Genomic DNA, 24,540 nt, shown 5'->3' with positions numbered 1-24,540 from the left:
ACAACCTCTCTGGGCAATCTGTTCCATTGTGTGATCACTGCATAATAAAGAAATTCTTCCTCACATTCAGGTGGAGCTTTCCTGTGCATCAGTTTCTGCCCGTTGCCTCTTGTTTGGCACCACCGAGAAGAACCTGGGTCCATCCTCTCACCCTCCCTTCAGATACTGACAGCCACTGATAAGGCGTCTTCTCTCGGTGGCCTCTTCTCGAAGAGAAGCTAAGCTGCTGGTGGAGAGAAAAGGCGCTATTGTAGTTATAAAGGAAGGAACAAGAACGCATTTGCCGCGTACCCTGATGTTGTATTTTTCTGAAAAACCCCACGAAATATCCTAGGCGCCTCCTCCTCCGCCGGTTCCCCCTGGCCCGGGGGCCCGAGCGGGGCGGGTCCTCCGGCGCACATGACAGGGCGGGTGCCATGGCGGGCAGGGGAGCGGTGCGGGGCAGCCCAGAGCTGGCCGGGACTACGGTGCTGCCGGGCCGGGCGGAGCAGCAGCAGCAGCCGCCGAGAGCCACTGCGATGCCGTCCGTCGCTTCCTACGAGAGCCTGGTGCACGCCGTGTCCGGCGCCGTGGTGAGAGAGCGGGCCGGCGCTGGGTGGGGAGTCGGGGTCCGGCGGGTGGAGCGGCCGTGCTGGCTGGGGGCGGGGGGGCGCGGGCCGCCGACAGTCTTTGTTCGGCCGGGGCGGGCCGGGCAACCGGCGTAGGGCCTGGCGACGCTGGAGGCCGGCGCCGGGCCTGAGCAGCTGGAGTCACCTCTGAGCCAGCGGAAGCTGTAGGGAGCTTCCCCTCAGAACGCCAGGTTGACGCATCTGGAGCTGGGCGTGCTTTCAGCGGTGAAAATCTAAGCTCAGGCCGAAGGGCAGCACCTCAGCTGTGTAATCCGAGGGCTATACTAAGCATAGTCCTCCTGCCACGGCCTCATACGTGCTTAGGAGTTGCGAAGGGTGAGGCAGCGCATAGGTGCTAATCAAAATGTAAAGCGAGCGCAGTGCAGCCAGAGGAGGTTGTGTCAGTTACCAGATTTAATTTTTTTATGTGGCGCTTGCAAATTAAGACGTCACATTTAATGTATGTAGATTTCCTAGTATGCCCAGCCCTTGAATTTTTTTTTCGGAGTGCTAGCTCTAAGTAGTAAATCAGCCTTCTGCATCCAACAGATTAAGAATTTTAGTGCACATAGCATGTTGGATTTGGCATACTGATGGATAGAAAGAACTCCTCATGTCTCCTAGGATGAAAGTTGCTAAAAGTTATTGAACAATAAACACTGGAACAGGCTGCCCAGGGAGGTCATGGAGTCTTTCTCTGGGGACATTCAAAACCCACCTGGATGCATTCCTGGTGACACTGCTTTGGCGAGGCAGAGGAGAGGGGCGGAATTGGATTTGGTCATCTCCAGAGGTCCCTTTCAAGCCTGACAATTCAGTGATTCCGCTATAAAGGCTGATTCTAAAAGGAAAGCCTAGACTTTAAGGGATGTTTTTGTTCTATTATAAATAAACACAAGATTTTTGTCTGCTCTTTAAATTGTTTTAAGTCTGCTTATTTAAACATCAAAGGCAGTGGGGATTTTGTTTCCTCTTTCAAAAAGTGGAGCTCTTTCAAATGATCTCATCATTGAAGTACTACCCATTTTCCTTTTGTTGGCTTCTAAAGAAGTCAGTGATACTTTCTAGACCTTGCTGTTAGCTTCTCCCTTCAAATACAGATTGCTGTAGTCAGGTTGTGCCCCTGAACAAAGTTTGGGCACAAACAAAGTTTGTGGTGTGAACCAAGCTTATAAATCCAGCCATAAACCCAAAACTGTGTTGAGCTAATGCATCAGAAGCACATGTCAGATCACAACATGATAAGTTTTGGTTGTATTCTAATATACTGGAAGTTCATATACCTTCTAGGCAACCTAGTAAAATTTGAGATGAAGGAATAAACAGTAAAAAAAACCAAACAACAGTCCTTGGTTTCCTGTGAACTTCTACTGAATTACGTAAGTATTCTTTAACTCTGCATGTGGCTAAAATGTAATCTTCCTGTTGCAAAAGCTGTAGAGATGAGAATGAGATTTTTATAGGAGTATTCTAGAGCTGTCAGGCTATTTCACTGGTTGAATGGTGACTGAAAAATAGCAGTTAGTTTTTAAAATATGTTTCACATTTTTTGTTATTACTATTTTTTATAAAGCCAAGCTTTAGGCTGTGGTCTTGCACACATCTTCTTGGCAGCAATCACCTCAGACCATTTGTTCTGGCCACCTCGTGGCACCTGCACAGTTGTTTATCAAGTGCTGTGACTGGTCAGTGAACTGATGTGACTGAAGAAGTAGCCCAATGGAAAAAGTGGTTTTTCAGCCAGATTAGTTTCTGGGTCTGTATCATTGTGTAGGTGCCCAGAAAGTTATGCCACCAGATTGGAGGAGGCAGGGGTTGACCAGGAGCCTGGGATTACATGAACCAGTCTGTAATTGTTCCTGTGATTATTCAGTGGTAATGTGACTTGGCAAACTACTGAGATCCAGTGCTGACAGGGAGGTAGTGGGAAGGCTGACAGTGAAGTCTCACCCTTCCAGCTGTCCTGGGGTGACAGGACATTTTCATGCTTTGCATCCCAAATTGTGTGTTTCTGTTCCCATGTTCTCAGTTTGTTTTGTCTATAGCTGAGCCCCTCCCCCGGCTGCTTGCTTTTGGCTTGCTTGCTGCTAGCTTTAGGCTGCTTTGCTGGCTTTGCTCTCTTGCTTTCTGCTTTTTTGCTTGCTTTTTGCTATTTTTCTGCTTTTGTTTTTCCCCTTCTTTCCTTCCTCCCCTTCCCTGAAGACATCGGACCTGCTTCGGGCCCTGATTCGGGAACGTCAAGGGAAAACCCCCCAGAGTCTGCACCTGAGAGAAGCTTTGGCACCCTCCCCAGCAGAGACTGCTCACCCTCTCTTGGACTGGTGAAAACATTTGTTGTCATCTCGGACTGTTTTTCTTGTGTTGGGGAGTGTTTTTTTTTTTTGTTGTTGTTTCTTAATAAACAAGTTTTTTCCACTTTTCCTCTGAGGAAATTCCTCCCGAACCCGGTGGTGGGGGAGGGAGTTGTGGAGATTTTCCCCTAATTTTGTCCTAAAGCAGGACAAACATTTTTTGGTGGCCGTACGGGGAAGAGATCATACAAAGTGGAAAAAACTTTATTCTAATAATATTTTGGTTTCAGTTGTTTTGTGGGCATATTGGTATGTCTCTTTTTGAAGGTATAATGCCATTTGGAGTGAAAGCCTGCCTCTATTTCTGGTCATTAGGGTTCTTTGAAGTTTTAATACCTTTGTGGTCCCTAGGTTTATTTTCTTATCCAGAAATAACTCCGGTATTGTCCCTGATGCGTAGCTTTTGTAGCCGTGGGGCACTAACCAGAATATTTATCAGGCTGGGCTTGGTTGTGATGATTTGCAAGAGGTTTGCAATATAAAATAAAAATGTTGCTATCGGTTCCAGGAAAGTATGGTTCATGGTTGTGGCTGTGTACTCAGTTTGTTAGGGGAGAAGCAGGGGAGGAGGCTTTTCAGCCTTTGCTTTCCTTCTTCTCCTCTGACTTGTTTACATCTCTATTAGAAAATGTTTGGTCCTCCCTGACCGCCAAGGACACCATCTTTCTGGCATTTAATTTAGTAAGCTTTCTTTATACTGTCTGCAGTTTATATAAGATGAAGGCTGAGATTTCTAGAGGGGCTGGTGAGACTCCTGATTTAGGAGTAAAACCAAGGGTGAAGAATTCTGAGTGGCGTGGGAAATGGGAGGATATGGGCCAAATTTTAAAGGAGTTTTCTGATCCTGTAGTCTGGGACTTTCCATCTGAACAAATTCAGAACCCAGCTGAGGTGGTAAAGTATCTGAAAGAGAGGTGCCATGGTAACACTAAGGAGGAAAGGATCATTGCAGTGAGCTGGGCCCTGGCACATGCTTATCGCACCCTGCTAGATACTGTAGGGCAGCAGATAGAGGAAAGGGAACAGGGAGATAAATTAGTTACTGTCCCAGTCACTCAGGCTGCAGCAAACATCCCAGGCTCCAGGCCAGTAGTTAAACCAGAGAGTAAGCCTCAACCAATGGTTGTTGCTGCAAATACAAAAGGTGGAAAGTGCAAAAGCAAGACTGACCGAAGGGTGGAGGATGATGATGATCCAAGAGAAGGACCATCACCAACATCAGAGACCACACCAAGTGGCACAGATTCTGGAGCCAATATTGATCCCTTCTCCCTGAAGGACCTTCGAGGCCTAAGGAAGGATTATAGGTGACAGCCCGATGAATCTATAATTAGTTGGCTAGTCCGCCTTTGGGATGCGGCAGGGGAGGCTACCATTCTGGATGGCACTGAAGCGAGACATTTAGGATCCCTGTCACATGATCCTGTCATCGACCAAGGCATGATGAGGAGGGCTAGCCCTCACAGCCTCTAGGAACGGGTCCTGGACAGCGTAGCACAAAGATACCTGTGTGCAGATGACCTCTATATTCAGCAGACACGGTGGAAGACCATAGAACAGGGGATCCAACGCCTGAGGGAGATGGCAGTGGTAGAGATAATTTTTTCAGATGACATAACAACTAGGAATCCGGACTTCGTACCGTGCACACCTGTAATGTGGAGGAAACTTGTGCGCCTTGGGCCACCTGAATACGCTTCTCCTCTAGCAATAATGAAGCGGGATGAGATGTATGAGACTGTGCTCGATATGGCAAAGAAGCTTCGGGCATATGCAGATGCTGTACATGGCCCAACTCATGCCAGAATTGCAGCTTTGGAAACACGACTGCAGAAATTAGAAGACAAAATAGAGGAAAGTCGTAAGAAACTCAGGGAAGAGATTAAGGAGGACCTCCTCCAAATCTCAGCTGTACAAATTAGAGGCCCTAGTATCCAACACAGACGTTCCTCTGTTGGGGAGAGAAGGTACACCCCCACAAGCTGAGTTGTGGTTCTTCCTACGTGAGTCTAGAGAAAACATGAGGAGATGGGATGGGAAGCCTACTGCTGCTCTGGCACAACGGGTGCGTGAATTGAAGGAAGGTAAGAAAAGGGAAGCAGCTCCAGTTGCCCGTACTCGAACTGTCAGGCATAATGATGACGATGACTTGTCCAATCCCCTTGAAGGAACCTCCAAGACATATGTCTCAGGAAAGAAGGATAACCAGGCTTAGAGGGGCCCTGCCTCTAGCCAGATAGAGGTTAGGGAAAACCGAGTTTTTTGGACAGTATGGGTTCTATGGCCTGGCACATCAGAGCCACAGAAATATAAAGCTTTGGTTGATACCAGTTCTCAGTGTACCCTAATGCCATCGGAACATGAGGGAACAGAACCTATTTCCATTGCCGGTGTGACAGGGGGATCACAAGAGTTGACCCTATTGGAAGCCAAGGTGAGCCTGACTGGGAAGGAGTGGCAGGAACATCCGATTGTGACTGGCCCAGAGGCTCCGAGTATTCTGGGCATAGACTATCTCAGGAATGGCTATTATAAAGACCCTAAGGGGTTCAGATGGGCTTTTGGAATAGCTGCCGTGGAGGCAGAGGGCATTAAGAAATTGAACACCTTGCCTGGACTGTCAGAGAACCCATCTGCAGTAGGACTCCTGAAGGTAGAAGAGCAACGAGTACCTGTTGCCACCTCGACAGTGCATCGCCGGCAGTATCGAACGAATCGAGATGATGTGATCCCCATTCACAAGATGATCCGAGAGCTGGAGAGCCAAGGTGTGGTTAGTAAAACCCACTCACCCTTCAACAGTCCCATCTGGCCCGTGCATAAATCTGAAGGAGAATGGAGATTGACTGTGGATTACCGTGCTTTGAATGAAGTGACTCCACCGCTGAGTGCCGCTGTGCCGGACATGCTGGAACTCCAGTACGAGCTGGAGTCCAAGGCAGCAAAGTGGTATGCCACAATCGACATCGCTAATGCGTTTTTCTCCATTCCTCTGGCTGCAGAATGCAGGCCTCAGTTTGCTTTCACCTGGAGGGGCGTGCAGTACACCTGGAACCGACTGCCCCAGGGGTGGAAGCACAGTCCTACCATCTGTCATGGACTGATCCAGACTATGCTAGAAAAGGGTGAGGCTCCAGAACATTTACAATACATTGATGATATCATTGTGTGGGGAAACACAGCAGCAGAAGTGTTTGAGAAAGGAGAGAAAATCATCCAAATTCTCCTGGAAGCTGGCTTTGCCATTAAGCAAAGTAAAGTTAAGGGACCTGCTCGGGAGATCCAGTTCCTGGGAGTGAAGTGGCAAGATGGACGGCGCCAGATTCCTTCTGATGTCATCAACAAAATCACAGCTATGTCCCCACCAACCAACAAGAAGGAAACACAAGCTTTCTTAGGTGCTATAGGTTTCTGGAGGATGCACATTCCTGAATATAGTCAGATTGTGAGCCCTCTTTACTTGGTTACCCGTAAGAAGAATGATTTCTATTGGAGCCCCACACGACAAGTTGCACAAGCTATCGAAGGAGAAGGTGGATCGAGTCAACTCACGGAGCTCAAAGCCGGTCAGTTGGCCCTGGACATTGCTGAAGCAGAGAACTGGCCAAAACTTTACCTTTATACTGATTCCTGGATGACAGCCAATGCTCTGTGGGGATGGCTGAAGAGATGGAAGGAGGCGAACTGGCAGCGCAGAGGAAAACCAATTTGGGCTGCTGAAGAATGGAAAGACATCGCTACCCGGTTAGAGAAACTACCTGTGAAGGTTCGCCATGTAGATGCCCATGTCCCTAGAAGCAGAGCTAATGAGGAGCAGCAGAACAATCAGCAGGTAGATCAGGCTGCAAAGATAGGGGAGTTGAAGATAGATCTTGACTGGGAGCACAAAGGAGAGCTGTTCCTAGCATGATGGGCCCATAATGCCTCAGGCCACCAGGGTAGAGATGCCACCTATAAGTGGGCATGAGACTGAGGGGTAGATCTAACCATGGATAGCATTTCTCAGGTTATTCATGACTGTGAGACATGTGCTGCCATTAAACAGGCTAAGCGGGTGAAGCCCCTCTGGTATGGGGGGCTGTGGTCCAAGTACGAGTATGGGGAGGCTTGGCAGATTGATTACATCACGCTGCCTCAAACCCGCCAAGGCAAGCGCCATGTACTAACCATGGTAGAAGCCACTACGGGATGGTTGGAAACCTACCCCGTGTCTCATGCTACAGCCCGCAACACCATCCTGGGCCTTGAAAAGCAGGTCCTTTGGAGGCATGGTACTCCTGAGAGGATTGAGTCAGACAATGGGACTAATTTTAAAAATAATCTTATTAACAACTGGGCTAGGGAACATGGCATCGAGTGGGTGTACCACATCCCCTACCATGCACCAGCTGCAGGTAAAGTGGAGAGGTACAATAGATTGTTAAAAACCACTTTGAAAGCACTGGCGGGGGGGGGGTCTTTCAAGAACTGGGAGCAGCATTTAGCAAGAGCCACCTGGTTAGTTAATACACGAGGTTCCACCAACCGAGCAGGTCCTGCCCAGTCTGAGCCCCTTAATATAGTAGATGGAGATAAAGTCCCAGTGGCCCATGTCAGAGGTTTTTTGGGGAAGACAGTATGGATTAATCCTGCCTTGAGTACAGGCAAACCCATTTGTGGGATTGTCTTTGCTCAAGGACCAGGTTATACCTGGTGGATAATGCAGAAAGATGGAACAACCCATTGTGTACCTCAGGGAGATCTGATTGTGGGATGATATCATTGTTTGCTGAGCGTTACCACCATTATCTGTACATTAGATCATACAGATATGAGACAGAAGGAAACGTGAAAGTGTCAAAGGTCTGAGCAAGTAAGATGGAAGGAAATGTGTAAGTGTGGAAGGTTTCAGCAAGTGAGAAGAAAGTTTTTTTATTGTGTTCAGTAACATGTTCACGATATGGGATAAGGGGTGGAATGTCCTGGGGTGACAGGACATTTTCATGCTTTGTATCCCAAATCGTGTGTTTCTGTTCCCATGTTCTCAGTTTGTTTTGTCTATAGCTGAGCCCCTCCCCCGGCTGCTTGCTTTTGGCTTGCTTGCTGCTAGCTTTAGGCTGCGTTGCTGGCTTTGCTCTCTTGCTTTCTGCTTTTTTGCTTGCTTTTTGCTATTTTTCTGCTTTTGTTTTTCCCCTTCTTTCCTTCCTCCCCTTCCCTGAAGACATCGGACCTGCTTCGGGCCCTGATTCGGGAACGTCAAGGGAAAACCCCCCAGAGTCTGCACCTGAGAGAAGCTTTGGCACCCTCCCCAGCAGAGACTGCTCACCCTCTCTTGGACTGGTGAAAACATTTGTTGTCATCTCGGACTGTTTTTCTTGTGTTGGGGAGTGTTTTTTTTTGTTGTTGTTGTTTCTTAATAAACAAGTTTTTTCCACTTTTCCTCTGAGGAAATTCCTCCCGAACCCGGTGGTGGGGGAGGGAGTTGTGGAGATTTTCCCCTGATTTTGTCCTAAAGCAGGACACCAGCAGAGCAGGATAATACATGGCAGCATCTGTTCTGCACTCAGTAGTATAATTTTACCTGCTGGTCTCAATGCAGTTTAGTAAGGAATCTGAGTCCATCTTGAGGGCTTTTGTTGTTGGGGAAAGGACTGGTCCTGCTCATCCCTCTTTTCTTCTAGCCATGAAATTCTGTCTCTTCCCTGTGATGCTTCTGTCATCCTCCTCATCATGTCATTGAGTTGTTCCATTTGTAAACCCAGGAGAAAAGTAACTTGGCTTTTCTATTTCCCTCAATTTAACAAAAGAAGGGGAGAGGGTACAAATTGTTTTTTATGTGCAAGGATCTGTTAGGTCAGTTTAGTTGTCTCATGCTGTTCTCTTGAACTATAGTTCCATAATAAGTTTAAAGCCAGTTTGACAGTCAAGCAGCGAACAGGCTGCTGAGAGAGGTGATCAGTGCCCCATGCCTGTCAGTGTTTAAGAGGCATTTGAGAAATGCACATAACATGCTTTAGCTTTTGGTCAGCCCTGAAGTGGGGTGGGGGCAGCAGGACTAGGTGATCATTGCAGGTCCTTTCCAACTGAAATAGACTATTCTGTGTCTTGTGGCCACCCATCTGTTGTGTCTGGTGTGACACTGCACAGCTATTTCCTCATCCCCATTTTCTAATTTTGAGTGCAAGTGTGTGTGTATTGCTGCTGTTGCATTGCATTGAGACTAGGATCCAGGATAAATCTCACTTTGGGAGGATGGAAGCAGGTTAAATTGAGCAGAGGAAGGCTGGGAGTTCTAGTGACTCTGCACAACTCTGTTGTGTTCTGTGCGTAGGTGTAACTGTGTTTTGAGGCTATCTTCAAAATTGTGGTAATGCAGCTCTCATTAGGAGGAGTATTATGGCTCTTTCTGGCACTTTTTTTGTGCTGGCACTAACCTTCCAACCAAGATATACTTTTTAGAAATTTTCAGTCAGATTGGTTCATTAATCCACTTGCTGTCCAGCTGGGTACATGGTCACTACTGTGAATGATACAACATGGGGCAAGTACATGTGAATGAACTGTTCTGGCAAGGGCACAAATTAAATGGGTTAAAATAACCAGGTAATTGTGGCCAAGTCTTACATCTGCTACTGAGTGTTATGAAAACTGGAGAAACTTAAGTCTGGTTAAGACTTCAGCCCAGAACTGGTTTAGTGTGGAAACACTACCAGGAAATTAATCCTCTGTTGCTGGTTGTAGAGATAGGTCCGAACAGCCTGCTGAGGAGCTGGAATATTTCCAGAGGCAAAGCTCACTTAAATGTGTGGCATAAGACAGTTGTAGAAAAGCTCAAGTCACACTGTGCACTGTACTTTAAACACAGCATTGAGTGATTTGCTGTATCCCAGACCTTCTCACCATTTAAACAGTTTGCATGGCTTCTAATGGAAGAGGGTGCCACAGCTTTAGCAGCCATCTGGGGCATGGAAAACAGGTTTATGCCAAGTCAGGGCCTTTTTGAGGTTAATAGGAGGTAGAGAAAGTGCAATGTTTGTTTTTGGCCCACTAGATCAACTTTCAGGCTTCAAAAACTTTCTCTTTTGGCAAAAAGCTTTTATTGGGTTTAATTTTAGCTTGATCTAATGCAAGAGAAAAGAATCCCTCATTTGTAAGTATGGGACAAAAAAATGTGTTATAATGTATGGAGTTTATCCCCTTTTTAAACTTGCTCAGCAGACTGGTTTGTGGGTAAGAAGTGAAGAGTTACAAGGCACTGTATAACTGATACACTACACAGCCAGTTTGTTTTGTTTTTCAGGGCAGTATGACAGCAATGACTGTATTTTTTCCTTTGGATACTGCTAGGCTTAGACTTCAGGGTAAGTGTCAAAATCTAGTTTCTTTGTACAATGGCATTTCTGTTCATCTCGGCCTGGGCACTTTTAAAGGTTGTAGGGGGGTGTTCTACATGAACAGAACTCTTACTTGTGTCACAGTAACATTATTTTTCCAGTTGAAGGTAATACTTCCTTCTGAAAGTTGGGCAACCTTTTAATTAGCTGAAAAGGCTGTGTGCTCTGTGGCTTTTACATGATTATCTAAGACCAAAGACAAAAACAAAGATGCGAGATTGCACAGGATTATATTTATGTGTTGTTGTTTGTGGCTGCTGAGAACACTTCAAAATGCAGGGGCAATATCATGAAAAACAACTCTAGAATTATTCCAGAGGATGGTTTAAAAGGAAAAGTCAGGGTTAGAACTGGGATTAGGAATATCCAATATTTACAAAAATGCACCTGGGTATAAACTATGTTGTTCTAAAACTCCGTCTTCTAATCAAAAGTCACAGAATCACCAAGCATTTTAGAGCTATGACTAAAGCTCTATTAAGAACTGGAGGGAGATCATCAGCCAGGTCGTCAGAAGTATGTGGTTGAGAAATGAACAGCTTTCAGTGCAGGAAGAGACTGCTTTACTAAGGCTTGGCTGTTTGTAGGTGAGCTGTAGGAGATTGCTCTGCTACTGGTGCTGGTGTGCTGTCCAAGGAATAAATTGAGAGCGGTTAGGCAGGCCCAGTTCTAGCCCGCTACCTAAGGGGAACCTACCTTCGGTTCATGTCACAGCTGTTAGGAACTGGTAATTTCAAATACTCTGGAGCACAACAGAACCTGCCAGTCTGGGGATGAATAAAAAAAAAGGAAGTAGTCTTACCTAGGAAAAAAAAAAAAAAAAAGAGAGAGAGACAGAAATAGGGTGTTTCTATCCTTTAGGAGGAAGAAGAAACATGTGCTTGTAGGGTATATTCAGAATTGCAAGGACAAGGACTTGAAAAAGAGTGCTAAAAATTTGAATCATCTGAAATTTTGGTTCTTTTGCTTTCCAGTTGATGAGAAGCGGAAGTCAAAGACAACACCAGCAGTCCTTTTGGAAATAATCAAAGAAGAAGGCCTGTGAGTAGATACTAATTTTCTGTTTGTCTTATTGTAGACAAGCTCTAAAACTAATTTGAATATGCTTTTGAGGTGGAACACTTACCCTGTATCTGTCTGGACAGATTTTTATTCCAAATGGAAATGTCTCCATGCAAGTGTGATATGACTTGCATAATCTTATGTGTTCATCTTTAGCTAACTAGGATTAACTTTCTTGAGCACCTTATGCAATTGATCTGTTCAGTGATGCAACTGTGCCTTCATTAATGAGGTAGCTGTGCCTCCTCAGAAATGCAAATGTACCTTCATATACCTGATCAACCAGCTTTGTCTGCCTGGATTCTGGGGTGTGTGAATTTCTCAGTAACCAAGATGAAACTCCTGGACAACTGAGCCACTTCTAAGAGGAGATTTGAGACATGTTTCCCAGTTGGAAGGTTTTTTCCTTCTCCTAAGCATGTAGAAGTAAACAACACATGACACTTTTTGCTGGTGTGATTCAACATCTGTCTAAAGGCAGTTAACATTTATCTATGCTGTGCTTTAGTATTTGTCATAGTCTGAGTTGAGCTAGCTGGGAAAAACAGTTTTATTATGCCTGTCCTTGTTGGAAATATTTTCCTAACTGAATCCCTGGAACTCCTAAGTAGACTAGAGCTTCCAGGACATTAGAGCTGACAAAAGTTTAACTTGGCCCATAAATGCTGTGTCACCTTTGAACTTGGACAATTGTACACATGAGGAGTTCTCTGCCAGCTGATCTCTCTTGTTCACATTCCCATATTACCTCTGTCACGTGATGGTGACAAGTAAACTTCAATTAAAAAAAAAAGGTTAAAAGTAAAAAATAAAAATGAAGAAATTAACTGAGGTGGAAAGACTGCAAAACTGGTCATCCTACTTTTCCTGTGAAAGAAAAAAATCAGTAGCTTTGGCAAGGGAGGAACATTGCTCCTTCCAAAGGTATTGGGAAGGCCTGGCAAAGCAGTGGTACTAATTTAGATGTGTCTGAAGTTAACAAAAAAAGGCCAAACAACAACAAAACTCAAATACGATGTGAGATCATAACATTTTGTTCACATTAGCTTATAGAATCTTGTCTCATTACCATACTTTTGTGAGACTCCTTCTCTCATCTAGATAAAACAAATAGGTTGAATTTGTTTCATTTGTTTGATAGGTTAAAGGATTTCCTGCAGCTTATTGAACAGCTTTCTTCCCTGCACTTCCATCCTTTTCTAGGTGATTGGAAAGGTGTTCACTAGTATATAACAAGCTTTTCTCAAGATTGCAGTGAATCATAGATGCTACTACTGACAACTTAAGTCATTAAAATAAACTCATGGGTTTTGTTTTAGTTTCATGTTCTGTACTACAAGATGTTTCATTTGAAAATCAACAGAAGTCATTCTTAATAAATCAACCAAGTCCAAACTAACACTCAGTTAGAGGACATGGTCCCTAGAGGATGCTTCTTTCTTTCTTTTCCAGCACAGAAGAGACAGGTAATATAAGAGTTGTTTTAATTGTCTTGTGAACAACTGCATAGTCAGGTAATTTGTAACTTTATGGTTAGCTAAGCTTGTAACTTCAGAAGCAGTCATCACAATAAGGTGTATTCCCAGCTACATGGAAGGGTGAAGCACTCAATGGATTTGAGATTAAAAAGTACCATAAACATTTTAAGAAAAGTCAGATGTGGTGTTTACCAGCCTTGCATCTTTTACAGTCTTACTGGAGATCCTTAAATTCTACATACTCCCAGTATTTTAAAGAATTCTAAAAAGCCTCCATAATTAGTGCTCTTTGGGTGATTTTTTATGCTTTTAACATGATACCAGCACTCTTCTTGTTGTTCTGTGCAACTCCAGTGAAGGTGTGTATCATTACCCTTTTTTTGGATATGTTGTAGAATGTGTTGGGAATGTAGGACAGCTGTTGAAGTGTCCCTATTTTACAGGATCATCAGGCCTGTCAGAGAAGGGAGCTTTGTTAGTCAGTTGTTATGAAATAATTTCTAAATCAAGACAAGTTTAGATGATATTCAGTCTTTTATCTGTGATTAATCTAGTTAAATTTAACTATGTAATGTCTTTTTCTTACTTACCTGACTGATTCGCCCTAGATTTTACAGTAAGGCATTTGTTAGAAATTCTTCCCATGTATGTATCTTGTGTCCCCAGGTTGCATCCTTTGCAAAACTCTCCTAGGTGGAGTATACGAATTTCAGTAATTAGTCTTCAGTTCTTAGATTTTGTGTGAGAATCCAGATACTTTTTTTCCTTACTCAGGAGTTAAGTATGGTTTGTTACCATTGCTAATAAAGACATATTTAGTTAGTACTTCCTGTAGTATACAGCATTGTATCTCTAGGATCCTCCACCAACACATAAAATCAGCCAGATCACATAAATACTTTACTGATTCTTACTGTGACTCTTTGCTCTCCATTAGGTTGGCACCATATCGAGGATGGTTCCCGGTTATCTCCAGCCTTTGCTGCTCCAATTTTGTTTATTTTTATACATTTAATAGTCTTAAAGCCCTCTGGGTTAAAGGTCAGCATTCAACCACAGGGAAAGACTTGGTTCTTGGGGTTGTTGCAGGTAATACTTAAAAATCTCCATTTTGTCAAGAATGTATTTTTGGTATATTCTATCTAATGATTTTCATTATGAAGTTCTCTGGAGGCCACAATGAGTGCTCAAACCTCCCACAGTATGCAGACCTGCTTCTTTCTGATTGCTCCTCTGTGTCATCCCCGCTTCCTAAGGAGATGCATAAACCATTCCTGTTGTGAATTCTGGCACAAAGCACAGTGCTCTTGAGGCTTAGTTTGATACTTGTGTCTGGTGTGGTGCTTACCAGGTGTCTAAGCATCATCACTAAGATGCTGAAGACAAGTGGCAGAGAGAGGTGATAGTTGGGTTTTTTTAAGAGGCAAAGCTATATGCCAAATTTAAAATAATTTCAATTACAGCAAGAAATTTTAATGTAAACATTTGGGTGTCAGTTTTCAGACTTGGTTTTGGGTTATCACCTGAAAGTGACAGTAAGTTCCTAGATAAATGCAGGTCCGATGGGACCATATGAGCTTTTTTGTTCTATCTTATTATGTGGATGTTGCAGTGCCTTCTTTGAAGGGATGGTAACATTAGTGACTTTTCTAGCACATCCAGTGTGAAAAGTTACCACTGTGGACTTTGTGTTTGCTAGTGATATTCAGAGACTGTTGCTTATGCAAATGCACAGAATCAAGCTGATTAAAAACAAAACTGTGAAAAGAGCCGTTGGGTTTGGGTGTTTTTGGGGAGGTGGGGGAGGAGTTGGTTGTTTCTTATACTTTCAGTGTAGGTGTAATGACTGGCTGAATAGCTGGTGGAAGTAAGGAAAGAAATTCTGAAGTTTGACTGTATGTCTGTGGTAAAATTCCGTATAAGTATATTTCGGAACAAAGGATACAGGAATTAGGGTACAAATTATCATTTACTTTTCCCATATGCTGTGTTGCTTTTTTTTCCTTATTCCTACCAGAAATTTCAGTAGCATGTGAATCAGGGGGGATAAGAAAACATTTGAAATCTTCTGTTTCATTCTGATTTTCTTTGTGCTGTGTTTTGCATTAGGAGTAGTGAATGTACTCTTGACCACCCCTCTCTGGGTAGTGAACACACGCCTGAAGTTGCAGGGAGCAAAATTCAGAAATGAAGACATTGTACCAACCAATTACAGAGGCATAATAGGTAAGATCTTATTGTTGTCTTCAACCAAAGAGAAGGTCATGAAATGAAATGTATCAAGGACTTGGAAGACTTTTGTTCATGTACGTGATTTTACCCTGTAATCTCTACACTACTCTGTCACTTTGCAGTCATTGAGTTTTACAGAAAACTGGACTTGGCTATTTGTGATGGTAATTAGGAGTTTACAGTGTGCACTCCTGTAACTAAAATACCTTTGCAAGGGCAGATATGTTATCATAAAATAATGGAGCAGTAGTGAGCCCCATGAAGTGGTGCTGGGAATCTGAGTTTGGACAAACAGTCTGAAAATTAAACTTCACTCACCTTAATCTTTTAATCACTCACATGTTCAGGCTGTCCTCCTTTCAAAACCAACCAACCAACCAACTAAACATTACTGTTGTTTTGAAGGAGATTTGGAAGACTTTGATGTGAATGCCGCATGTGTAAAAAAAAAAAAAAAAAAAAAAAAAAAAAAAAAAAAAAAAAAGAGGGGGCTGCCTGTGCAGATGATAAGTTTTGTTTATGTTAATGATGATGTGAGCAAGAACCTCCTTTCCCCTACCTTTCTGTTAACTTCTGGATTAAAATGGAAGATAAAAATGCTTGCATAAAAGATTGCAGTGGACTTGTATACACTTTGAGTATTAGGCTTTAACAGTTACTTCTCATATGTTTTATATTCAGAGTTTTGTATTCAAAATGTTAATGATTTTTTCCTCACCTTTTGTCTCAGATGCCTTTCATCAGATAGTACGGGATGAAGGAGTCTTAGCTCTGTGGAATGGTACTTTACCCTCCTTGCTACTGGTCTTCAATCCTGCTATACAGTTTATGTTTTATGAAGGTTTTAAACGAAATCTGTTGAAAAAGCAGCTGCAAGTGAGTATGTTTTGAGGCCAGATGATGAATATGCTCTGTTACAAGACAGGTTTTTCAATATGCATCACTTGAACAAATTCAGAGTGTAGGTTTGGTTTTGGTTCTTGTATTTTTGAGTGGGTTTTTGAATTAGTGTGACCAAAAAGAGTTCAGCATCATGAAATGAGACAGGAATCTTTCCCTAGGGAGGAGATTCCTGTAATAAATTCTTCTACCTGTAAAAATAAAACGGAACCTTTTGTCCACATTTGTTTGCATATGTTCACATGTCTTGATTTAAAGTAGAGATTTCAATTCTAATATATCTTTTATAAATGACTAATATATTCTAATATAATTCCAATATATTCTAATATATCTTTTATACTGACCGTTTTGAAGTCTGCTTTTAACCCTTATTGCAGTAAATAATAACCTTTTTTTTCCTGAAGACCTCAATTTTTCAATATAATTTTTCCAAGGATGGACACTAGAATTAAACATAGCATTGCAACCATACCTTCCTGATTTTGTGAATAGAGTTATAATCACTTTTCTGTCCCTGCTTTATAGTGTTCTTCTTTTTCCTTATTCCTTTTTCTTGTCTATATCAGATATAGAATCTCAGCTGAAGTCATATTCCTTTTATATTCCAGCAAACTGTCAAGCATTTGTATTACGTTTTCACATAACGTCATAATATAATATATCTTTAAGATGCAGTACTTTGCTGTTAATTTGTGATTTTAGAATGTTAGGTCATACCAGTATGTTACCAAGCCATCTTGTTTTTCCTGGACACATAGTGAGATTATTTTTACATCAATGAGGTATGGGGTTTTTACTGTCTTTAGTTAATACTGTAGCTGTAGCACCCCGTTTGTGCCATATGGTTCTACTTAGTTACATTATGCACATTTTTTGAATGATGAGCTTAGTTTCCATCTGCATTGTTACTTTCTTGTTGGCTAATAATGTATTTATTTATGTATTTATTTCTTGTGTTTCTTTGAAATTGCTTAGTTCCATCTTAAATTTGGGCGTTCCTTTGACCATGATCAGTGAAGAGGGGAAATATTTCTTTTTCAGCTAGGAATTTTAATTTTTACTTTAGAAAACATTTTTCTTCCTATTTGGTCTTTTCCTGGTTGTCCTAAATATATCAGGTTGACCTTTATAATGATGTTCATGCATGAGTGTATTTTTGATTGCAATCAATATATTTTAGAATATATTTTGAGCATGTTTTGATATGGGGACCTACTTATGTTCAGTGATTAATCCACGCTGTTAGACTGAGATGCACTGTAATTGGCATAGGCTGTAACAATGTATTTGGTGCATCCTGGAGCAGTGTGAGCTTTGGTGCTGAGGATGGGCTTCAGCAGGGGTTCTTAACTAATAGGAGAAGAGATTTTTAGCCTATGGCATCGAGACTAAAATTCTGCCTGGGAATGTAGTCATTATGTCTCAGGAACACAGAGTGGTGTTCAAGGAATCTTTCGCTGTCACCTTTTCACAAGCACTGTATGACTTTTTGGTTTCACTGTTGCAAAAACTGAAATCCTTATTGATTGATGTATGTTTAAATGATACTTCCTTATCTTTTGTCTACTCTTGGTCCTTTGAAGTGGTCTAATTGTATGGCCTTATATCAACCATGTTTTAGTAGTCTAGTTATATTGAGAAATGCAAAACCAGGTGGAAGTTACAAATAAACTTAAGATGTAGGAAAGTAAGTTACTTGAACCAAAACCAACTCTTTAAAATGAAAGACCCTGAGATTTCATGAAATCTTTATGCCAAAGATCCTTAAATGATCAAGTAGCAGTTACCAGTACAGAATCCCCAAATACAAATGGGTAATTGGCTGTTTTGGCACAATGTGGAAGTAAATTTCTTCTTATCTGTTGAACAGCTCACATCTTTGGATGCTTTTGTCATTGGTGCAATAGCCAAAGCAGTTGCCACCACCCTTACTTATCCTCTGCAGACAGTACAGTCAATTCTGCGGGTAAGTAATTTCATTTCATGGTAACTCTGCTTCTGACTTGGTCTGTATCATGCAAGCCTTGTTCACATGGCTTGTTTTTATATGTGTTAATGGACTCATTCTTTTGGGAGGCATTTTTCCCAATGCAAGTCATTGATTAGAATGAGTCTCCTCTTTGGTTTTGATTGAGCTTGGTATACTGGTGCACATTTGTTTCAAATAGCTAGTAGGATCACCAGTGTATTGTATTGGTACAGTGTCTCACAGAAGCTGAGGCACCGTACTGCTTTTAGGCACTATAAAAAGGTACATTTACTTCTTGGAATATAAATGGAAAATGTGTCAAGTGGGAAGTTCAAATCAAATCTTCTAAAACCAGTCTGTTTCTAGATGAACTATGCTAATTAAAAAAAAAAAAAGTTCTGTTCATAGGTTTTGTTGTTCAGATGGTGGTCTGACCTTGTTGATGTCCAGAAGGCGACTCATCAGGGGACACTGAGCTCCCTCATAAATAATATTTTTAACTATTTGCCTGGCCATATAGGCTAATTCTGGTGGTAATGGAAACACTTGCATTTATTCTTACTTGCAATTTGTATATGTGGTGGATAATGCTGCTGCTTTCAGAATGTTTCAATATTGTTGTAATACTGACAAGACAAAACTGGGGAGTAGAAAGGAAGGAGGAGACCAGGCCATGTGTAAGCATATTGTACTTTAATTTCCGTGCTTTAAACTCTGTGACAATTAAATATTAATAAGTGTTTCCACATGAAATATATTTTCTTAAGTAAGGAGGAGTCTTAACTTGCTTGTGCAGTAAAGCCATTGTGTATGTTCTAAAACTTGGACGGATTTGGAGAATGAGTTGAATTGCTTAAAACAAGCCTTTCATGCTAAGGATATCGCTTTTAAGGCTTCTCTAATAAGGGAATTTTTGTGTTAATTGTTCATCTGGAAAAAGTAATTTCAAGCAAGTTTTTAAATAATTTGTAACTCTCTATAAGAGTGTAATAAATGTATCTTGATTTTTCATAACCTGTAAAAAATAGCTAGCATGCTATATATCAAAGTAAGAGGACTCGAATATGCTTACTGTGCAATTTTGTTGGCAGTCATTTTTTCTGAAGTTTCCATAATTTTTGATCAGCTGAATTAGTGCTTTCTTTCAATGCCTTATCCTGTTTTAACGGCCTGGACACATCTCAGTAGTAGCTAAACTAATAACACAGACTTCTGCTACTGGAGTGGCAGATACACAAAAACATTTAAGCAAAAATAGCCCTGTTAGAGTAAGTTTGTGACATCAGTCTGTTTTTAATTTGTGATGCTCCTGTTTACTCCTGGTGTGAAAGAGAACTGGAAGGAAAGTTGGAGTGCTCTGTTTTAGGCTGAGCATTGCACAGCAGTGCAGGTTTCGTGGAGCTGCAGCCACAAACCGGCTTCAGCCCTCATTCCTTTCCATAGTTCCTAGAGAAGTGGTTGCAGTCTTGAGGTTTCATGATTTTTCTGTCTCCTTTTAGCGTTTTGCTTCTTCTTTTTTTGTTTGTTTTGTTTATAAACAAAATTCTTCTGACTCTTAATGACCGTGTAAAAAGAAAACAACAACAACAACAACAACAACAACACCACCAAACCAAAAAACAAACCAAATTAAAAAAATCGAGTGCCAGTCCATCCTCTCCCTGTGATGATGGGGAAGACAAGGACTCTGTTTCTAGTTCTGCAGTCACTAGAATGACTTCTCTCTCTTTGCTCTATGAAAGGATAGCCAGGAGCCCTGAACACATCTGTCAAGGATGGCAGAAATGTGTGTCTGTGACAAATCTGCTGTCCAGTTCAGACTTGGGCTACTTTGTGATGTGTTTTCTAATTTAAAGTTGGCATTGTTCTAGTTGATGAAGTTTTGTCACTGACATGAAGTAATGTTAGAAAAAAGTTATGAGTAAAGGATTAATATTTTCAGAACTAATGTTCTGCATGAAAAAATATATATGTAGGTGTTTTTAAAGCAATTTTAGCAGATTTACACACAAACGAAGTTCAATATAATTCATATAAACTTACACATCATAACTAAATTCTGTCATCAAAGTAGTACAGAGCTTTTTTTTTCTTTTTACCCTTAAACCTTTAGAAACTTACTCTGTTTTGAAAGTTATTAGGGTTCTTTGTAATAACACCTTTGCTTTCAACTCTTTGGCACAGTTCTCTTCTTACTGCCATGTAATGAACAGTTATCCTGTGTAATTGACAGCGGTAGCAGCTTCCAGCTTTGCCTTTTGGTATGTCCTTCTCCCAGTCATTAAAACTATGTGTGTTGGTTTAGCACATATGGTAAAAACCAATTAGTGATTGACTTTGAAATTGACAACCACATTAACCAATTAAGTATAGGTATACACCTCTGGGTCACACACAGTCTTAAAATCAGCAAGAGGCCGGGACACCGCCCTTTTTCCCTTCCGCCCTCAGAGGAAGTAAGAAGGCGGTGCCGGCTCTCTCCTTTCGGCGGGGCCGGGACGGCACGGGCTTTTCACGGGAGGTCCGCCTGATCCGGTGACTCCCGTGCCAGGGGAGGGCTGAGAATATGCCCCCATCCCGGCCTGGATCCTGTTTTTAGCAGCTGTAAAACACCCTGCTGCTTCTCCCTGCTGCGGGGAGAGCTGGCCCGAGGCCAGTGGCCCTGAGCCCTTTCCCCCAGCGGCGGGAGGGGAGCCTGCAGCTTCTGATGGCAGCTCTGAGCTGGGCCACCCCGGATGCGACCAAGGGGTAGAGGGGGAGGCATCCACCAGCCAGGCCGCTCCAAGATCCCTCGGCCCGAGTTCTCCCCATCCCTGCCCCACGGCTTTTGAAAATCCTAGAGGCCCAGCAGAGATCGAATGACCGCCACAGGCCCGGGCAGATTTAACTCTTTCTTAGAACCAGATGGAACTTCCAGGGCACTGGCCCTTCCCTGAGTGAGAACAAAGTGATTGAACATAGAGAAGACACAGCATGATAGTCAATGAGGAAAATGAAAAGACTATTGGGAGAAGGGATGGAGGAGTTTGCCATTGAAGTCTATATATAGATTACCCTTCTAAATAATGGGAAAAGAATGCATTTGGAGAGATGATTATTTCGATTTGTGGATTTTGAGCAAAGGTGTTTGTGATGGACTGAGTAATATTGAATTAGAATCTCTGATTCTTGTGGTCCCATGAGATGCTTGAACAGAGAGAGATGAGAAGCCCTCTGCACCAGTGAAGAAGTGAGAAGACATCTCTGTTCCCTGAGATGAAGAATCCTTTGCCTTTGGAGTTGTTAATTTTTAAAAAATGACACCCCAGTATGTGGTATGCTTGAGTCCATGGTCCATAAGCAGCTTGGGTAACTGTTAATGGGAGGGGAGTTCACAGAAGCAGGGGTTTTTTGCGGTCCCCCTGGGCTGCTGTTTTTGTGAACCACAAGAGAACTGTTCTAGGTTGTCAGTGTGCAAAATTTCATGGTAGACTAAGAGACACTCCTCTCCCTTAAGAACTGACGAAAGATTATTTTTGAATTGTGAAACTGACTGAAAAATCCCAAGTTTTGTCTCTTTATGTTGTTTGTGAGAAAGTGAACACTTTGTGGTGGGAGGAAGAGCATTTTGAAAGTTTCATTTTTTGATTTTTTTTTTCTTTTAGTGTGTGTATTAATAAATCTGTCTGTTTATATCTTTAAATTTGGGCCTGTTTTGCCTTTGTCTCCAAATCTCCGGTCTCACAGCAGAAACAGTATTTAAACCGCTGCACTAAATTTCGCCAACAGAGACAGGTGAATGTGAAACCACTACACTATTTTTAGTGTATTTTTAGTGTTTAGACACTGGTTTTACTCATTATACAGTGAAACTGCTCTTTAGCCTATGTGTCAGTAAAGAGCAGAAAAATTAAATTTGCGTCTGGAGGTACAGTAATACCATTAATGTTCTCAGTGATCCCAGATGAAAACGTTCTCTTTAAAACCAAAGTATTTTTTCTCTGTCATAGAGAATGCTAAGCGCTTTGGGAAATCTGTAGTAAACACTGAAGTGTTAACATCCTAGTGAAAAATTAATGGTTTTCTTCTCTCTTGATGAACCTTTGTAGTACAAAAATTGTCCAATGATGGAGAAAAGAGGGGAATTAGGTGGTGGTGTACTGGAAGTGTGGTGTAGTGTGGAAGCTGTGAGTAATCTGGGCAGTGACTGACAGTGTAATTTGCAACATAGCAAATTAGCAATTTTTGGGGGTGTGTCTGAGTCTTTGGCAATAATTCTAAACATTGATTTGTCAATATCAGATGGGTAGTTAGTGATGAGAAGATTGTGGATTTGAGTGCATATTTACCTAATAACAGGAGATTTTCACTAGCATTGTGTTGCTGCTGTTTCCACCCAAGTTATTAAAACACATAGTAAAGGAACCTGTATCACTCTAGCATTCTCTTAAAATTTCTGAGCTGCCTAAACCAGCTGGCATACTGTACCTACTGTCAATGCTAATTTCTTACACCTAAGAAATAGCAGGTGCCTGAGCATGTTCTGGTGAAAAACTCATCCAACATGAAGTTGCTCAAGTTCACCTTTCTTAGCACAGAAACTTAATACAGTCTTCAAAAGGTATTAGGCTGTGCTGTTACAAATACAAGCGTGCCAACTCCTGTATATTAATAATTCATAGTTACAGGTTGCTGATAGTACTATCAATCTGTATCAGATAAAAGAATCAATGAATGCTAGAAAAGGAGTTGCTGAAATTGCTATTTTCACTCTACAGCATGCCTGCTGAAAACCAACTTTGGGATAAGCAGATGCAGTGAGTAAAAGAGAAATACTATTTAGGCCAGGTAGGTGGATCAAACAATTTTGAATTCTTCCACAGCAGTTCACACATATGTGCTCCAAGACCATTGCTGGGCAGATAAATTTTGTGTTCAACTATGCAATCTCAATATAGTAATGATTTGCAGATGTGTGAGGGTCTGAATCTTTGTGAAGTGAAAGCTGAGAGAGCCAGAAGGAACTTGCTTTGAGTGTCATATCCCAACTAAGACTCTGCATATTATGCATTTGAGATCTTGAAAACTGCTTCCTCCAGAGCAACTGAGAGGAAATATTTGTTAGAATCCATCTTAAAACCAAACCAAATTACAGTAGTATGTACAGTTTTAATGCTTTCAGTGTGAACTTTGGCCTCTGTTCTCTGCTGGTGGTCATGTAACATGGAAAATGTTTAAAGGGGTTTAGGGTAGGCACTCCAGATTTCATGCATGTATGTTGTTCTCTGCCGAGCACAGTCGGGAAATAGTACAGCAAAATACACTTCCTTTTTTTCAGTTTGGACGTCACAGGTTGAACCCAGAGAACCGAACACTGGGCAGTCTTAGAAATGTTCTTTACCTTCTTCAGCAGAGAGTGAGGTGAGCTTTCCCATTTTATTTCTCCTACCATGATAGAGAAGACTTGAATATTATTAATATTTTGAAAATGTTGCTGGATCTGGATTTTGTTTCCTTTTGTCTCCCTTAAACTTGACATTTGAGTCAACCTGGTTTTTGTAATATATTGTAGAGTAAGCCCACAAAACCAAATTCTCCTAAATGTCTGTACAGTAAGTGACATCAAGGATACATAAAGATACATATGGATACTAATTCATTTCACTTCTCAACTTGAAAAAAAGCAGGTTTCTTGCACAAAAGACCTTAAATTTCTGCAGAATTTTTTCTTTAAGATATTATTAAACATAGCAGGCTCAAGATCAAGAATGGGATTAAGATTCCAACAGTTGTCAATGACTTGTGATATTGATTCTTCTTTGCAGTGTACTGATTTACTTACAGAAAGCTATTCATAGTTGTTTTCTTGTTTGTTGGTTTTTTTGGTTTTTTTTTTGTCTCCTCCTTAGGCGTTTTGGATTAGTGGGACTCTACAAAGGCCTTGAAGCAAAGCTCCTGCAGACAGTCCTTACTGCAGCTCTTATGTTCCTGGTGTATGAGAAACTGACTGCTGCAACCTTCACAGTCATGGGATTAAAGCACTTGCGCAGGCATTGAAAAGGCACCTATGCCAAAGATTCTGGGGTCTAGAAAACACATTCCAGTTCTGAGACTTGGCTGGGTAACAAAGGGTCCTCACTTTCTCTGCTTCTTTTTTCAGCCACCTTTATCTCCAGTATTTGGAGAAATCTAGAATATGCTCTATAGGACCTGTTGCCATGAATTCAGGGATAGCCCATTCCCTATTGTTCTGTGTACTCACTGTGTTAAGAAAAAAACAGAGAACTTATTTAAGCACTTGACATGAATTTTAAACTATTACGTGGTTTGGTTATTTGGTTGATATTCTTGACAAGAATGATTATCTCTCACTATGCTTTCTTCTTTGCCCTCAAATCGTCCTCAGCTATTCTTGTATTTTTACCTTCTGTCAGCAGCTGGTGGGGCTGGTTTTGTGTTATTTTCCTTGACCTGTGTTTGTCACTTCATATTTGGTTCTTTAAAATAATTAATAAAGAATAACATTTTTGGCATGGTTTTCCTTTACCTTCAAATATGTTTGTGGCACAGGATCTGATGTTTACC

At 41.7% G+C, this 24,540-nt stretch overlaps 1 protein-coding gene across 3 annotated transcripts; it reads left to right on the top strand.

Moving 5' to 3' along the window:
* Positions 1 to 362: 362 nt before the first annotated feature.
* Positions 363 to 24,488, top strand: SLC25A17 (solute carrier family 25 member 17). 3 transcript variants are annotated; one of them, XM_063395981.1, is made up of 10 exons: positions 435 to 572; positions 1,899 to 1,987; positions 10,239 to 10,299; positions 11,307 to 11,373; positions 13,810 to 13,961; positions 14,982 to 15,098; positions 15,835 to 15,980; positions 17,878 to 17,973; positions 23,294 to 23,376; positions 23,865 to 24,488. In XM_063395981.1, the coding sequence occupies exons 3-10, from the start codon at positions 10,245 to 10,247 to the stop codon at positions 24,010 to 24,012; spliced, it is 864 nt and encodes a 287-aa protein (XP_063252051.1). In that variant the 5' UTR covers positions 435 to 572; positions 1,899 to 1,987; positions 10,239 to 10,244; the 3' UTR covers positions 24,013 to 24,488. The 3 variants fall into 3 exon arrangements, with proteins under 3 accessions (XP_063252052.1, XP_063252050.1, XP_063252051.1); XM_063395980.1 differs by lacking the exon at positions 1,899 to 1,987 and having other exon boundaries at positions 366 to 572; XM_063395982.1 differs by lacking the exons at positions 1,899 to 1,987; positions 23,294 to 23,376; positions 23,865 to 24,488 and adding an exon at positions 21,160 to 22,686 and having other exon boundaries at positions 363 to 572.
* The last annotated feature ends 52 nt before the right edge of the window (positions 24,489 to 24,540 follow it).

This window comes from Prinia subflava, chromosome 4 (assembly GCF_021018805.1).
Source record: "Prinia subflava isolate CZ2003 ecotype Zambia chromosome 4, Cam_Psub_1.2, whole genome shotgun sequence".
Taxonomy (NCBI): domain Eukaryota; kingdom Metazoa; phylum Chordata; class Aves; order Passeriformes; family Cisticolidae; genus Prinia; species Prinia subflava.
Note: the sequence above shows the minus strand (reverse complement) of the source record. Positions and strands in the feature narration are given on the sequence as shown.